At 29.3% G+C, this 18,817-nt stretch overlaps 1 protein-coding gene across 1 annotated transcript in view; it reads left to right on the top strand.

Annotated features, from left to right (window-relative positions):
- The window catches only part of LOC114122232 (netrin-B-like), a 72,288-nt gene extending 54,341 nt beyond the window's left edge, over nucleotides 1-17,947 (top strand). Inside the window, exons 3-7 of the mRNA XM_050203078.1 lie at nucleotides 10,800-10,949; nucleotides 11,017-11,127; nucleotides 13,810-13,878; nucleotides 16,214-16,388; nucleotides 16,501-17,947. Of these exons, the coding sequence (XP_050059035.1) occupies nucleotides 10,800-10,949; nucleotides 11,017-11,127; nucleotides 13,810-13,878; nucleotides 16,214-16,388; nucleotides 16,501-16,645 (650 nt within the window). The 3' untranslated portion in view covers nucleotides 16,646-17,947. The remainder of the gene's footprint in view (nucleotides 1-10,799; nucleotides 10,950-11,016; nucleotides 11,128-13,809; nucleotides 13,879-16,213; nucleotides 16,389-16,500) is intronic.
- The last annotated feature ends 870 nt before the right edge of the window (nucleotides 17,948-18,817 follow it).

Here is an 18,817-nt window from a genome sequence, read left to right as displayed (position 1 = left end):
ATAGCAATTTGAAAATTTTTAATTATTGACATTATTCAATCATCATTATTAATTTGTAAAAATAGTACACTTATAATAAATACTAGATCCAACATCTTATTTTATATTTTTTTGAACCAATTTTTAATGACTTATAACCTGAGTTTAAACATTTTTATGATTGATAACTACTTAACCGAATTTTGAATTAAGTTAGTATATCAATATTTTCAAACAAATTATTCACTAAATAATTAAGAGTTTATATCGCCACAGGATGCTCCTGAAATAGTTTAAAAAACAACTAAATAGTTTCTATATTTCTGTACTAGATAATTTTTATTTTCTACTTAACAATCTATAATATAAACGGTTTTTTAATTTAAAAAAAAAACAGTTAATATAAAAATTCCAAAACTCTGAATTTGAATAAATTCATTATTCAAGGATAAAAGGGGGTGAACATGCTTGGTAAAACACTCTGTATTACTCTAGACTACAATAATGTTCTAAATCGAAAACCTCGATCCAATATATATTTCTTACAAAAAGCGCAATAGTAACCAACTGTTTTAACCCGACGGAAACGCGTGAGTCACCTCTCCCTTGTTTACACCATATATTATTGGGGCGCTGGGGATCAAACGGGAGACTCAATTACGGCCCAAACTCACTCCCTTCCGACAACTTGCACAACACATATAATATTATAATACATCGCGATTTCTTATTGGTATTATTACATATTTCTGTGGTCTGACAGTTCATGTGTTTACACCGAATATTGCGTTTACTGTTTGACAAATCGTTTTTTTGCAAGCGTTAAACCTATCCTGAGCAAAAGCCGACTCTGTTGGCAGGTTTTCATTTTGTGCCGATGCTATAAATGGTTTTTAAATTCCGCGCACGGAGATTTCGTTAGCGGTAAGGTCAAATACTGTATCCATTTAACCGTTCTTTTATACGCTATAACTGAATATATATATACATATATTACGTCATATAGACGTAAATGAACTCGTGCCGAAAGGGTTCTTCTTATCACTTATATTATTGTATATTTCGCGACTATACTTTGACCGATAGAATACAAAAACGATTTTTTTTCGTATTAAGTACCAAAAACGAATGCGGTCATTGATATTCTCTTGGAGACGAAAATAATAATAATAATATATTATAGCTACTTGGGCTTTGGACACAATGATTTATTGACGTAGGGTAAAATTTGTATTGAGGGGTATCAATGCGACGTCCTATATAATAATGTATGACGTAAATAATACAATACACATTATACATATTATATAATATATAGAATACGTGTTGTATATATAATAATGATATTTCAAAATTGACGACTGACGGTTTTTCAACGCTGGACCATATCTATATACATATGCAATTCGTACAATCATACTCTTTCAAGTTTCATTCGAATCTCTATTTTTCAGATACAACTATTAATCTATGTAGTCAAGTATGGCATTTTAAAAACGATATTTGTATAACGTATACTTATCTAATGTTATGTTATTATACATAACTTTATTAAGTATATTAGAAAAATACAATTAATAGGGTACAATTAGATTATGAACGTTCAGTTTCTGCTCAATTCTTAAATATTAATTTTTTAAATATTTTATATAATATAAAATAGAGAATTAATATTTAAAACATTTTTCCGTTAATACCAATAAAAAAAATTTTATTGAATCAAAAAATTGTAATGTTTAAAAATTTTGTCAAAATTGCAAAAGTTTGCAAATTATTTTGTAATTAAAAATAAAAAGTAAGTATATGAGTTTTTATTTTTATTTTTATTTTTTTTTATAAACATTTGAAATTAAAATTTGGACAAAAATAGATTTTTAAACATAAAATAACGAATTTAGTTATTTTGTTGTACCTAATCTAAAATATTATTCGTAGAACTTAAAATTTTTACGCAGGTGTATTTTTATAGGTATTTAATTATATACATAATGACATTTTCAAAACATTTAGATTAATTTTAAGCTTCTTCCTATTTTTATTATTTTTTTTTTTTTTTTTGTATGGATTTGTATCGAACCTATTCATGCTATTTTACGACGAATCAATATTTACTCAGAACATATTAAAAATAATATAAGTATCTACATTATAATATATATTCTTTAATATTGATTAAATTAAATATGTTTGATTTTTTTGGAAAATTAATTCAACTTACCGTATTACTAATTAATAATTTGCTATATACTGATAATAGCATATAAATTATTATAATAGCATTAATAATACATCATAAAATATAATAAACCTACTCAGTAAATAATATAGACTGACGATCTGTCTTCGATCAGAATTGTTTTTCGTATGTAATAGTTTATCATTATTCATTATTCATTAAATTTAACGAATACATAATATAGTGACTTATTCAATGGCGAAGTACATTCGACACCTTCTGTACAGCACAGATGAGCGTTTACCAGCTTTCCTCTTTTTATTTTTATATTTATACAAATGTAATTTGATATTCGGCGATATTTTAATTTATTAGCATTTTTATTAAATAAATAGAAAAAATATTTTGTGATTTTGTACTTGAAAACACGAATCACTTAAAATAAATTTAAATAAAATATACGCGTATATTATTATTAATATTATGAGAAGAGGGATGTGATTCCATTAAGCGAGTATAAATTAATTGCGGCGTAGATATTTTTAATAAAACACAATCTACTCGATTTTATTTTATTCGATGATATAAGGAACTAACTGAAAAAAGAATCTGAAATTAATAACTTTACTGTCCTTAGGTCTTGACATTCAATAGAATTTCTAAGTTTTTTAAAAGTTTAGTACTCAATGGATATTTCAAGAGTAATGAACTTTTAAACTCTATCGCACATTAATTTAAAATTTGTTTGCTTAAAATAAATTGTAAGTCAATTAATTTTCTTAATTAAAAAACCATCGTTCAAAATGTAGGTCTTATACACTAGATTATTTATTATTTTTTTTTAAAAAAATAATACAACAGTATTGTGATTTGATGGATTTTCTTTTTAAAACTATAGTGGATTTCGATTTCTTGGTAGCTACTCAAACAGTTAACAGACTATATGTACTTTAAAATTTCAAAAATAAAATTCTTTATAGAATATTCGCTGAGAACGATCTTTCTCAAAATAACGAATACCTTCTTGAATACCATCCCCTGCTTTACGTTATTTAACGCTTATTCGTATTTCGTATACGTCACGAGTATCCAGTAAATTGTTTTTTGGATGCGGTTTTTGATTGCCATCGACTGCCGCGGTCATCCTTTATAATATGCGCCCGTCCAATTTCGTTTATCACTGTCTCGTATATACACAAACAGAGGAAATAGTATGTGTAAAACCGGTAGTGTATATATGCGTACATATATATTATATCACATCCGTATATATATACACAGACAATAAATCGACAACTTATTAATGAGTGCGCCCTCATGTGTGTGATAGTTTGTCTGCGTCGCCGTGCGCCAGCATTCCAGCGTGGGTTATAGTATTATAATACAGGCTCGTTTGAAAATGCAGATTAAGTCGGACAGCGCGACAGGATAAAATACGTTTATTATTATTATTATTAATTTATTTTTCTCGTAGGGTCGGTAGTAGTTGTGGATCGGAGAAAGGGGGGGGGGCATCGATTTACGAAAACCTATGTCCGAAGAAGAGTTCGAGGTTACTTGGCGTAAATTCTATTTTACGGTTTTATTCAACTCGAATGCGACAAGTGGCTATATTATATACATAATATTATATTTGTTATGGATAGTGAAACTAGCGTCGGGCGAGGTCCTATTTCAATAATAAAATATGTCCGTTTGTAATTGTCATCACACGCAACTTATTTTCTTTTCTAACAGACTTTACTTAATAATATGCGCATATAATAATCCTTCATGGTTAGACCTAAGCAATGAACGAACACAGGACGTGGCTTATAACTCACGGTAATAAGTTATAAGTCTACGATCGATTCACCGTGGCACCAACTACCAAGTAACTATTACATAAATTAAGTCGAATGCAAGCTGCCAATGATAACACTTACTCGCGAGTATGGTATTAAATGTCTCTTTCTTCCATCTATCATTCAAATTTTCATTGTCGTCAAATTTACTAAAAATTCCACCAACCTTAAAATGCTTATTTTTTTAATCTCAAAATCACGTAGGTACCCAGTGTTGAAGTATAAATAAAATAAACAGTGTACGCTATTAAAGTTTTTAATTATAATTTTATGCTCAACAAACATATGTTATTTATAAAATTAAAATATTTATATAACTAAAATCTAAAAAGTTATATCACTTTTTAATTTATTTTTATTATCTACCTTCCTACATTAAATCTCAAGAGTAGTAATTTATTACAAGTCATAATAAATTAAATTTGAATATTTATTTTAAAAAAATACACTATTTTTAAATGTTTTAATTAATAGAAAATATAAGTATTGTATAGGTAAATTCAATAGTTCTAACGACGTGCCTGCAGTGATATTCGAAAATATTAATATTTAATAGTAATATAGAAGTTAATCAGTTTAGATTTCGATTGTATTATTATTATTGTTCTATGTAAATAAAAATCATTGAGTTTTGACTAGTTTACGTCCATTTTTCAATCAATTACATTTGTTGAATTATTAAAAAAAAAAAAATTATACACACGTAATTATGTGACGCACAAAACAGAACAGTATATTAATATACGATGTGTACATACAAACCAACTTGAATATTTTATATCGTTTTAACAATCAGATGGTTCGTATGCACTTAAAATACCAATATTTGTGCCATTCGTTTTTCCACTTCACGGTTGAATCCCATATACTACTAACAATATTTATACACACGTTTAACATTATAATATTTTATACAACAATTTAAAAAGTAATAATTTATAACATTTAACGTTTTCGATAATAATTCAATTTACATATTATATTTTCATTATTATTCCCAACTGCACTCGCTCGCCGGCGTTAAAATAAAAATAAGCCCGAAACGATTTATTAGTTTTTTATATTTTACACCGCGCACGCACGGTTATGATATGTGGACAACGTTACATGCCTATATACTGTGTGAACGTAACTTCGTTTGTCGGGTACCTACCTCGTGACCAAACTGTACCTTTTCGTTGTATATGTTTCGGGGGCTCGCGCGAAAGTGCACATTGCGTTATATTCTCAAAGAGCTTTTGCGGGTTAAAAGAGCCAGTAGGATTTAGCTGATTTATGTAAGTTTCCCCGTTGCCCGCAGCCTGCAGCAAACAAGCAGTTATTTACGCACTCGTGACGGCGGCGCATATATACCTATGCCCCAGCGGGTGCTATAATATAGTTTTCATTAAATCTTTCAGAAAGGTCGAAAAGTGATGCGATTTTTCACTAGCTTTACCGTGCACTAAACCTGCAGCCTTTCAGTTGAAATTTCCGGATTACCTACGCGTGAGTGTTCACCACCAACGTCCGACGTGGTAATAATAATGCGATTACGCGCACGGTTATATTTTGCAAATGTTCAAAGACCTAATTGCGTCTTTTATTAGGAACAGTGCGTATAACGTCGTCGCCACGTGCTTCGGTTATATACTGCGACTGGACTTGTAGCTAGTACCATATTTTCGTGGTTTGTCGTTAAATTATGATTTCTAGTGATCAACCTCGACGGTCATAATAACGATTATAATAATGATAATATTATGAGGGTCGTTACTTTTTAGTGATGTTTTAACCACGGCGGCGGACCGTCCCACGCATATGGTCGTCTTCATCGCCGTGCTACGGCAGTAGGTGTCTGTCGGTCCGCGCCTTTAGGGGGCTATATTAATTTCCATCGAGTTATTAGACAACCAAATTAAAAAAAATCCCCCTACCCTAAGTCTATTAACAATAAATTAAACGAGCTTCCCGTAATTCTATACCCGCGTGGTACGTTCGTATTATATACAGCGTGCATCCAAGACACGCGCTAGGCTTTTTTTCTTATTCAATTCAATTTAATTTTTATTTTTCGTATATACTCGATTTCGAATGATAAATACTGTATTATGAGTTTTCATTCATTATTTTATCAAATATAATAATTTTTAGAAAAACTCAAAGTAATAAAATATAATATAGTTATCATATAGGTACCTATAATGTATTTTCAAAGTTTATTTGATTTATATAGAATATATTAAGAATTTACGTCCTATAATTTATTCATTGATTTTTGTATTCTTTTTTTTTGTATCTATTATCCCTACGCCTGCTTAAGTACCAATCTATATATTAATTATATATCTAGTAATTTTTAATAAATATTCTAAAAATATAGCATCTAATTAGAGTAAAAATGAAACTATGAAAAACTACTCAAGTATTATATAAGTATATGTACTTATATATCAACCTATAGTATTCTATTATTAGTGCTTATCGTTATGTCAAGTTATACATGGATATTATATATACACATAACAAGTATAATTACAAGCCATCGTTTTTAGAATTTTATGGCGTGAAACCTAATTTCATCGACATTGATTACCCTAAACATATTTAAATCAATACACTGCAAATAATATAAATCTCGTTATAATGTACCTAATACCTGTACTGCAAGAAGGCCTATGTAATAAATATATTTTGTAATGGTTTTCGAAATGAGGATTAAGGTAGTACGGTACGACGTGCGATCGGTAAATTTCGTTAAAAAACAAACGCGAGCGTAAATTATTGGATCCGAACGACCCCTACACACTCAGCTTAACCCCGATTTAAGACTAATTGGATAACATTACCGGTTGGAAAATAATAATCGATTTTTATCCGTTTAAAAACTTTTCGAACAGTTTGCCGCGAAAACGAGGATTTATTGGGTCGAACAGACTCGCGGCTATCACGCCATTATGTATACTATAGTAACCCAAAAATCATTTATTTAGTACGCACTAGGTAGGTACATCTATATATATATCTAACTGGTAAACAAAAATGCGTTTCGTGCTCAGCGTCCTAAACTGTTTAACAGAAACGGATAAAATTCGGATAGAGGTACCTACTTCTTAATTATTGAAGCGCACTGAACGAATCCTTTTCTTACCTTTTTTTTTTCAAATAGAATCTCATTAACACTTCATTCTACTATGACCTCCGGCGAAAAGTGGCCATCAGTAGCACGCCATCATTGATTATTGTTATTCGTTCTAATAATTATCGTATCAATAAAATGTTTTATTTATCATCTATAAAATATCTCCGGGCGTTTGATATCCGCCCGACGCCTATAATATATACATAATATACATCTTAGTGGAAAAGTTAGTTAAAGAAGTGAATACTCAATAATCGTTCATGATTGATTGTCGTTTTTAATATTAATGATCACGAAGCGTGTAATTTAAATAATTATATTTGACACGAAAATAAACTAACGGTAACGAAACAATATAGCTTTGACGTGCGGGCAAACGTGTAATAATATTCTAATAAACTTTTTTTTAAGTCAGATAAATAATAATAACCGGAAGAATGTATATAATACGTACGCATCCATTACTATATTATTCATTATAATGTATGCATATTTTATTTTCTATATGGTGCGTACGCCCTCGAGCTACGCGGAAACACTCAAACACTAAATGCAAAACTTCGAAATGTCTTTCGAAACCTCCCCGGCAAATTGTGTAACATCGCTTTAGGCGATAATGAAGCTGTGTACAATAATGATGCAAATGTGCAGCGACATCATACTTATTTTTATTTTTCGCCTTTAAAGTATAAATTGCGCGCACGCTCACCTCTCTAAAGGGATGAACGGATTTATTAAAAAGTCTTAAAGGGGGTCGTATACACTTGTACCCGATCGCTTTCACCTTTTATAGTTGTGTTTGCTTTGCTACTGAACCTTTTGAACTGTAAACTAATTTTGTTGCCTATATTTGCAGTCTTGTCACAGACTTCGTCGTCTGCCTCTGCGACTGACAGAAGCGACTCTTTTGAAATGAAATTCTTGAAAAAAAAATGATTGTGTTATTTTTTTTTTCTAAATTAAAATATAATAATTGATATAGGTACATCAAAAAAATTATCTCTGATGAGATAAATTTGTCAAGAGTAACCCCGACAAGATTATTTTTATCATTTATGCGTAAAACTAAAAATAATGTTAAAACATATATTATTACCATGGGTGTGCATGTGTGTGTACGAATGAGTGAGTGTGATTGCGCGTATATAACGTATACTAAATCCATCCTATACAGTATGCCTACTTATAGTTATAATAGTGATACAATAATAGTTCTATGTCTGTAAATCAATCGCAGCTACGCGGGGAGCCATGACAGTCCGTAGGTGCAGTCCATTAAGCGGTTCACACTGTTCGACGATTTGGAAACAAATTCATTTCAAAATCTTAGTAAAAAATTAATGTATAAAAAAAAACAACAACAAAACGTTTGGCTATTTATTTAACTACATTTGGAACACATTATATTATAGAACCTATATATATTAAGACCGTTTCAACATTTTGTAATTAACACAATTCATCTATATTAATTTATGTACCTATAACGGAAATAACATAATATAAAATGTGTTCTAAATACAAAGGCAACGATTATATTTTATATTAAGTGCATACTATACAAAATAATGGTGTCAGCGTAGTTACGTGTATGATGGGCCTCATATATAAATAGTAAATATATTATAGACATTTAAAATAATTTGTTCACATGAATTGTCAACTCTAATGAAACACTTTAAGTTTTAACATTTGTATTATATTATTATCATTTGAATTATATTTTTTCACTTTATGAATTTAGAATAAAATATCTAGCACAGTAACTTCACACTCTGCATATTCATTAGTCATTATAGGTACAATTCATTAAATGTTTTCTTATGGAATGTAATACGAGTTAGGTAAAATAATCTCCAATCACCCATTTATACAGTAGGTATTAACGTTTATCTCGTAAAATTCGTTTGGGTTTTATTTTTATTCCGTTTATTTTTATTACTTACAGGTACATGGTACATGGATATTTTAAATTTGACTTTTTATCTATTGGATCTTAGTCGTAGATTTTTATTAACATAGAAATTCTCTTATATGACTATTCTATCCTTGAATATTATGACCGATTACCATTTCAGTAACTTAATTTATGAATACAAATTACGCAATAACCATAATATTCATAATGAATTCTTTGCCTATAACTATAACACATTTTATATTACATAATCAATCATAAAATATAAAACTACTTTATTAAAAATATGAAAATTTATTAATAGAATATCGCCGTGTAAACAAAATTAAAGATAATATATTTTTTTTAAGTATTAAATATAATTAAAAAAAAACGAAATATACTACCTAACTTATTTTGTATAAACAGATTTAATAGCGTACACTGTAAAATACAAGAATAAAGTAGTTATGATATATATTATGTATAAATTTTAATTATTACTGATGAACTCGTTAAAATACTTCATTATTATATTATGATTTTTTTTTTATTTTCAAGTTTAGATTACAAATAAGATTTTCAACCCCTAAGGGAAAATAACAATATTTTGTTATTTGGTGTAAACATTTTTGGCAGCATACTAATAAATATAATTTTGTTGTAAATAAAAACACAATATAATTGGAAATTGTAAAAAGTGTATAATTATAATTATTTATTGTTATTTTGTAAAATGCGACGTCATTATTAAAATTGTTTTTGGGGTGTTTGACGGGTGTGTCCCTAACTAACAAGCTTATAGGAAATTCTTCCAATAATTAATTTCATTCGGTTCATAAAATTTCTACAATATCCATTCATTATGGTAATTTTCCAAGGAATTAAATTCACCAATCGTCTGATTGGCAATTAAATATTTAAAAAAATACTTTTAAACTTATGCCCTGGGATTAATGCGATTTCGAGCCAAATTCTCGCAGTGGAAACTAATTTTACAGTACATTTGTCGAATATTCTAGTTTGTTTTTCAAAATATAACAGTAATAAATATCTTTTACCAGATCCTGACCTGTATTTGGACACCACTAGTGCACAATTCTTCTGGATTCAGTATAGTTACCCTCCGTTTTTTCATCCCTCGAGGCACCGGTGATTTAGCATCTCCTTAAAAAACTCCTATCTGATATACGTATACTTATCTCGGATCCCTTTTGAAATTACGATTCTATAAATTTATCGCAAAAATATATCGATTTTGGTTAAGACTCAGCAAATACATTCACCTAAATGTGTTTTTAAACCCTGTATTTTGACGATTTTACAATTACATTAACATTAAGCTAACTAGGTATATTTCTTTGTGACTAAAATAGATAATAAAAACTCTCCATTAAATTTATTTATCACTAAATAATAAATACGAAAAATAAACATTTTTCCTAGGAAAATTTAATTCTATACATAGGAAATCTATTTTTCAATTTATATATAATATATTATTTATTCGTATGGCAATGTATATATTATACATAATAAAACGTTAAATTTAATTTAAATACTGACTATATATGAGAGTTTCTAATCGTATAATCTTATAATTCGTATAGGTAGATACTTATAAAATATATTTATAAAAATGTTTTGATGTTGGTGCTAGTTATATCTATAGCTAAATTGGTTCTAAAGCTGTCGTTTTAAATGATAGTGAAACTATATTATAAAATGTAAATTTAAGTGCATTTAAAATAATTAAATAATTAAGCATATTCAATTTTTCAGCATGTAACTGTCATCCAGTTGGTGCATCCGGTAAAACATGCAACCACACTACTGGCCAATGTCCATGCAAAGACGGTGTGACTGGAATAACATGCGACAGATGCGCTAAAGGATACCAACAAAGTAGATCGCAGATCGCACCATGCATAAGTAAAATTCAATATTTCTTATAATGTGTATTACCTACATAAGATTATTAATTATTCGATTTTTGCAGAATTGCCGTCTAAGATTTTCGTGAATCAGATGTCGTCGGACGCTCGGGCAGCTGGAAATGAAGGAGGTGACGAAGGAGATTATGATGAAGATGACGAGGATAACCGCCACGGTATTTATTTTATAAATAACGCACCTAATATAATACTATAAATTAACTTAATATTTTATTATTGGTTCTGGGTTTGAAATTGTATTTATTCATATCAATTTTTTTACTACTCTGATTCGTATATTTTTTTTATAGGTACCTAACTAAAATGTGTATTTTTACTAAAGTATTATGTTGTCACTCATTTGAAATAAAACTAAAAAATATAATTTAATTTAAATCTCACCCTACAACAATCTAAAATAATGAGTGACACGTCATTTCACAAAAAATGTATTGAACATTCAATAAACAATAATACATACATATATATTTATTGCTATAAATCCGATTATCAAGTAATAGGAATTTGATCATATTATTTATTTTATATTTAATATTATGAAAAAATATATTTTTCTTTATTTTTTTAGCTACCAGCTATATGTAAATTCGAACAAAATCGTTCGAGATATCGTCCCCGAGGGATTTAAGAATTCATGGGCAAATAGCTAGGTTCGGATCGAATTCGGGTACGTCCAAATCGTTAATGGATTACGGGCTCGGCCTGACCGACCAAGGGGTGTGAAGCACATTTATCAAAGTCAAATTCCTTTTTTTTTTTAAAGAGAAAGAAAAGATAATCGACAACATTTAACACGTTCATCGCGATAACTGCTGTAGTATAAACACGATTCTTTTTTCTTACGGGTACTCATTACTCGCGCGACGGTTGAAGAATGCCTATAGCGACTTCTGGCAGAAAAAAATAAGACATCATACATATATTTAAATATTTTATAGAGATATTTTAATAACATTTTAATCCTTTTTTTTCTTTCGTAAACTTTACTTTACATATTGAGGTGTGCAGAGAGAGAGAGAGAAAGAGACAACGACAGGACACTCAAGAATATTTCCTAATTTAGATAATAGTGCTACGAGAAACATTTTTTATTCTTTATATCTGTATAACAGCCGACTATACATCTCGGAATCAAAAGCGAGTAATCGCATTCATTTGAATTTATACAATGTTACAATTATTTTTATACGAGCACAAACGATTAAAAATTTTCGATTCGTCCGTGTAGAATGCGTAAAGGCCAGTGTAGATAAGAACTTTATTGTTGAAGACGATGAGGGTTAACTTCTTTGGCTAGCAGACAGCCGAATATAAATAAGCCCGTACGCAATTTAGCGAAGATGTTATCATCATTAAGGGTAGACCGGAGGCGTATAATGACCAACAACCGTCGATATAACGCGTGCTCGTATATATAAAGTGGCGTGCGTCTCGCCCCTCTGTGTTTTCGCGTGGAGAAAACCGATGGTTTTCGATCTCGGCCCACAACGCATTACGCGAACTGCGAAGACGACATTTTATCGTATGAAACGCCATACCTATATATACTGTGCAGCCGCAGGTTTAACATTCGGAATAATAAAAATATATACTTACCAATACATATACGCCGTCGATGATACGATTCGTCTAAAACGGTCTCGGGGGATACGCACACGTTAAAGTTAACGTCATACAACGTAGGTACTCGTATATAGCGTGTACCTACATACACTAGAGAAAGCGAGAGCGATAAGTGACTACAAAATGTACATCTTAAATTTAAAACTTATAGACATATATAATATAATATTATAATATATCGTGTACAATATTTTGCGGTGGTGCATAACTTCGGAAAACGTGTAAGGTCCTCGTGCCTCGTAGGTAGACGTACTCGTCGTGCGTACATCAACATTACGGATGACTTTTATTTATTCGTTCGTACGTGTGCGTTATGCTTGTATATTATTATTATGACGATGATAATGTGGTGTGAAGCGTTTTGAGCCGGAAACCTGACACCGATTCGATGAGGAGATTGACAGTTGTTATATTACTCTGTGTCGTCTGCACTGGCGGCGGTATATAGCGATACATTTACGTGAAAGGTGGAGGGGTTAGCAGACGATAGCGCGCGGAAACATTAAACCTGCCGCGACGGTGATAACTGGGCCATTAATTTATCCACATTTATACATGGGGTGGTCTCCGTTCAACAGGTTTATGTGGCCCGAATTAAATATTTCGTGTTTCGACTGACGCCCGCTGTCCATATTATAATATAATATACACGCAGTATTGTGTACATTCGTATGCGTTACAACGCGTGGGTATTATTATAATGATAATAATAATAAAAAGAAAAGAAACGATAACAAAAAAAAAAAAAAATGTAACGTCCGTTAAACAACTCGTGCTCGCGCCGCCACCTCTTTGAGATTAAAAACTCATCGTAAAATCATCCCCCGCCTCAACTCTAATCCCCTACGACAAGTGCGACAGTATCTTCGGTCTTTCGACAGGATTTTCGTATTTACCGTTTGTAAACAAATACTTAACATGTACAGGTATTATAATAATATGTACTATAGCTGTGTTACACATATATTGGGTATTTAATATATATATATAATATGTATTATTATTATATACTGCGTATTAGGTTTACAGTTAATTCTAACTGTACAAATAATAATATACATATGACAATGCACTCGTGGTTTACGTATCGACAAACCAACTATTCTTGTACACACAACATTATATTATTATAGTTTCCTTTTTTTTATGGTTTTATTGCGATACCCTGGATAATCGTTTTATCGTGTATTATAAAAAAAGTTTTTGTTCTACAGATCAATGCGGCAAGTGTCGATCCGGAACCAAGAGACTGAATTTGAACAAGTACTGCCATAGAGATTACGGTACGTATACTATTATTCCAGGTTAGGTTAGGAGTTAGGATCCCTACGGTCGAATGGCGTAGGGGCTGTGTTAAATTGTAAGTTACATAAAAGGAGATAGATGCGGACCAGACATCAAACGGGAGTCGCGGGTGTTCTTGAAAAAGACGTATTACACATACATAAATGATTTTTAAACGTTAATACACAAAGAAATTGAAGTACTGTAGGTATAGCTTAATAACATTTAACGCGTTTTTAAACACGACAAATATGAAGAAAATATGTATATGCATAGTATATGTACGTGTAATGTAAAAATGTAAATTTTCCCTACACGGGTTTATACAGGTATACGTATGGTTTATCTTGTACATAGTATAATAAATCGCTTGTCGAGTACACCGACAGACTTGCAGGAAAATAACAATAAAAGACACTATCTCGACGGAAACATCTACGAACTGTTGTAGCCTCGTAGGTTTATTTGTATTTTAAAACTAAATTAAAATAAAAATAATATTCCAAAGGCATTGTTGTATTACTGTAAAATACTTGACAGTTATTTGGTAAACATTTTAATATTAATTAGTCACGTTTTGTCTGACATCAGATTATAAAATAGCATTTATTATATTGATAAATAAAATATTGAGTTCGTTAATCATTATTAATCATACATTTATTTATAATAATATAATAATATATAGTATTTACACATTCAACCTCAAATCTAAAATAATATTTGTAAGTATATAACTAGTCCATTATCTTGCATCGAGTTATAATAAATAGTACACATATAAAATCTTTTTGTTGAAAACATGAAATTTAATTTAAATTATATTTATAAATCTAGCAAAAACATGTCAGAATCATTTTGTTTGCAATAACTCAAGCGAAATCTTATATTATAGTAGACTATAAGATGCAAAATATTAAAAAAACTCTTTTTTAGTAACAAAATTAAGTTAGTTACTAAATAAATAAGTGCTTTTGATTAATATAAACAGTATATTTGTTAATAGCTCAATGTTAAAAAGGGCTGATCGTTCTTCATTATAATATTGAAAAATGGATTACTCATTTATCAATCAAAGAAATATAGTTATAATTTAAACATTTAAATAACTAATATGATAAAGATTGTTAGCTTTTACATTTTAACGATATTTTTCATATGTAATATCGTTATAAAATAGCTATATTTTTTTGCCATAAAACCGATATAATTAAATTTAACCTTATGTAGGTATATAATCATACTCTATTATTAATCGTAAATGTTGTGGAAGGATAATAAATTGTCCTGATGATAGCTGATTTAACTTACTATTATATGAATTTAACTGTGATAGTTTGCAAATTATTGGTTTGCTACTCTGCTTATCTAAAGTTTATATATTAATAACTATACTTGTTTGAAATTTTATTTTTATACGTCGAAATTTATAAAAAATATATTTTACTTCAGAATATATAAAAATTTAAAATGATATAACAATAAAATCCGTTTTTCAATGATTTCAAGTTAAGTAAAAAATATATTTTCAAAAACGTATATACATTTCTTGATATTGATTACTTACTGTTGAAAGAATCACCTAGCATATTGTTATAATAAATATAATACTCTATATACGTATACAGGTTAGATATACGGTATTCGTGTAGTACCTATAAATTACATTTCTTTACTTTTTTGCCTTTAACATTTTAAATAGAAACCGCCGATTGTATATCTATAGAAAAACACATAGGTACCTACTTTGCGGTATACTTTACTTTGGGTAATATTTCTTTTACATAAAATATGACTTTATTCTAAAAAATGTAGAAAATGTAGAAAATGTTTTCATTTTACGACTTTCGAATATCGTAAACAGCTTAAATTTTTTAAACCAAAACATTTTCACGAAAACCAATCATCTTGATGGCAATACGTACGAATACAACTGTACATGTATAAAATTCCTACGCAACGAAACACGATGAAATCGTTATCGCAAAAATACATACATGTATATATTGTTTGTATAAAATGAAATATTTAATCATATTATATGAGTATATTATATTATATAATAATATTAATAATATTTACTATCAAACACTAGTCGTTGAGCTGTATATTATAATATCTATGGTTATACCTACCTATATGTACCTATATACGGTTATACATAATAATACTTTTTCCTGTATATGTAAGTGTATTATAAAAAAATTTAAATAATTATTTTAGTGACTTTACACTAGGTATACTAATACGGGTATAAGTGGTTTTCATATCAGTCAAAATTCAAAAAAAAAAAAAAAATTAAATCATTTAAAACGAGATTATATTTTTTTGCAGCGATATTGGGCAAAATTTCGGAGCCGATAGTGACCAAAAACTGGGCCAAGTTCACGATGAACGTACAGTCGGTGTACAAACGCAACTCGGGGTCGAGACTTCGCAGGGGACCGACCACGATGTGGATGCATGAAAGCGACCTGAAGTGCAAGTGTCCCAAGATCAAACCCGGAAGGTAAATATTTCCTTAATAGAATATTGCTCTACAGAAATCGCACACCAAGCGGTTTACCGTGTAATTATTGCGTCGGGTCGATGTTAATTTTTCTTTTCGTTTCGGTAAATAGGCTTTACCTGATTCTCGGCCGGGAGAGCGACGGCGAACGACGCGACGGACTGGTATTCACGCAGAGATCGATAGTGATCGAGTGGCGAGACGATTGGCACAACCGCATGCGGCGGTTCCAGAAACGAGCCCAACACTGCGACTAAACAAAAAAAAAAAGGAACAAAAACGTCACAAAAAATTACAATATATACCCTCAGAGTGAAATCACTTTTAAGATACATGTATATATTATTATATGTATACATCACATACCAGAACCACCATCATCCTCCCACCACACAACCGCTACTACCACCGGCCACTGAGCCAACTTTTTTCGTTCCCTCCAGGCTTCCATAATAATAATAATATATATACATACGATACGAGTCTCCCCTTATTATATGATTCTTTTCGTCCTTATTTTATAAATATTAGGTAGGTAGGTAGGTAGGTATACGTAGGTAGTAGGATACTCTTCATCCGTATAATATATTATTACTACTATATTATTATAATATATACACAACCGTTTATTTATTATTTCTATATTATGTAGACGTTAATCGTTTTAATTCGTCGACGTGTGGTGTAATGTCATGTGTGTGCGTGTATATTGTTTGAGTATTATAGAAAGTACGCACGGCGTAACCGGTAGACACAATAATATATAATATATTACACTGTATGGCCACTTATCTATCCTCCGTTCACGACATTATGTTAAACGTTAAATTTATTCACAATATTACCGATACTAATATCATGATGTACCTATACTCGTATTTTATAATAATTCTTTAAGTCATTAGGTTAGCGTCGAGTACGTTTTTCGTTTATTCGTATATATTATCAATACAATATAATAATATTGAACATTTTTATTATATACTTACCCATATATATATATCATGAATGTTTAAAAAATATATAAATAATAATAAGAAGTAATCTAAGCGCGTTCGCATTTATACATTTATACAAGCATATTATATAGCAATAATAAACAATAATTCCATTACATTATTATTATTATTATCATTATCATTATTACTATATACGATAGTATTTTATAAACTATTTAATAATATTAATTACCTATATTATCTACAACCAAGTGCGTTCTAGAACGAATAAACTATCCTTCTTCCCTTTGTATACGATAAATGTAGGCACGCTGCTATGGTATAATATCACATAACTATATAAGTAACCATCACATTGGATTAGGATGAGCGTCAAATCGTTCACTGCAGCGGCGTCACTTATTTTGGTCGGCACCAGCCCATTAATATTTATCATATTGCATATAATTCACTGATAAATACCTAAATCAAAAAATCTTTAGTCATCTCATTAGAGTTTTTGGTGTTCAAATTTATACATAGTATATAAAATATATATACAATACGTGTATGCCATAATATTATTGTCATAATATATTTATACTACATTATATTCAGTCCTTATTATCATTATATTATTATTATTATTATTATTATTATAGTTATAGACTATAATTATCCGTATAATATAAGTAGTAATTAGTATCTTATACAACATCGGTAATTCCTATTAATTTATGTTTTAAGGTACCTTGGTTTTCAATTTTTTTTTTTTTTTTTTTTTAAATATATAAATATATTATATACGCTTATTTTTTTTCTTTACTGCGTGTTTGATACTTGTAAAGTGTACGATTATTTTATTTTTGTTTATTTTTTATTTATAAATGAAAAACGTTTTTTTATTAACATATTTTATTTTATATTTTTTAAACAATTATCTACTTATCCACTAGCATACAAAAAAAAACCCCCATAATGTAAATATGATTATTATGAATATTTAATTATTTAATAATAATAATTTTTACAGAAAAAAGAAACAAATTGTATTAATACAAATTTTTTTTTTTATATATATTATTATATTTGTTATTTAATTTTGTGTTATGTACATTTTAATTGTCTTCCTCACCACTCTAATTTATTTGTAAAATTTCACTGTAGAATGATGTATAATCTTTTTTTTCTATCCAAATAATAAAAGTTTTTCATGGTTACAAAAATTTTCACAAAATTTTAATTTTTCTTATTTTATATTATCATTGTATTATTTTGGAATACAAGACCACCTGACAAAATATATTTTAAACTATAACAGCCAGTATTCCTACTTGAACAAAAAAAAAAAAAATGCATCATAATTATAATTTATAAAGTAGTGTGAAGAATAATGAAACATCTGTAAATTATAGTTTTTTTTTATAATGATTTAAAATTGCATCGTCGAAATATTATGATAATGCAGGGTAGATGTAAAGATAGGTACTT

Source organism: Aphis gossypii, chromosome 3, assembly GCF_020184175.1.
Source record: "Aphis gossypii isolate Hap1 chromosome 3, ASM2018417v2, whole genome shotgun sequence".
Lineage (NCBI taxonomy): Eukaryota > Metazoa > Arthropoda > Insecta > Hemiptera > Aphididae > Aphis > Aphis gossypii.
Note: the sequence above shows the minus strand (reverse complement) of the source record. Positions and strands in the feature narration are given on the sequence as shown.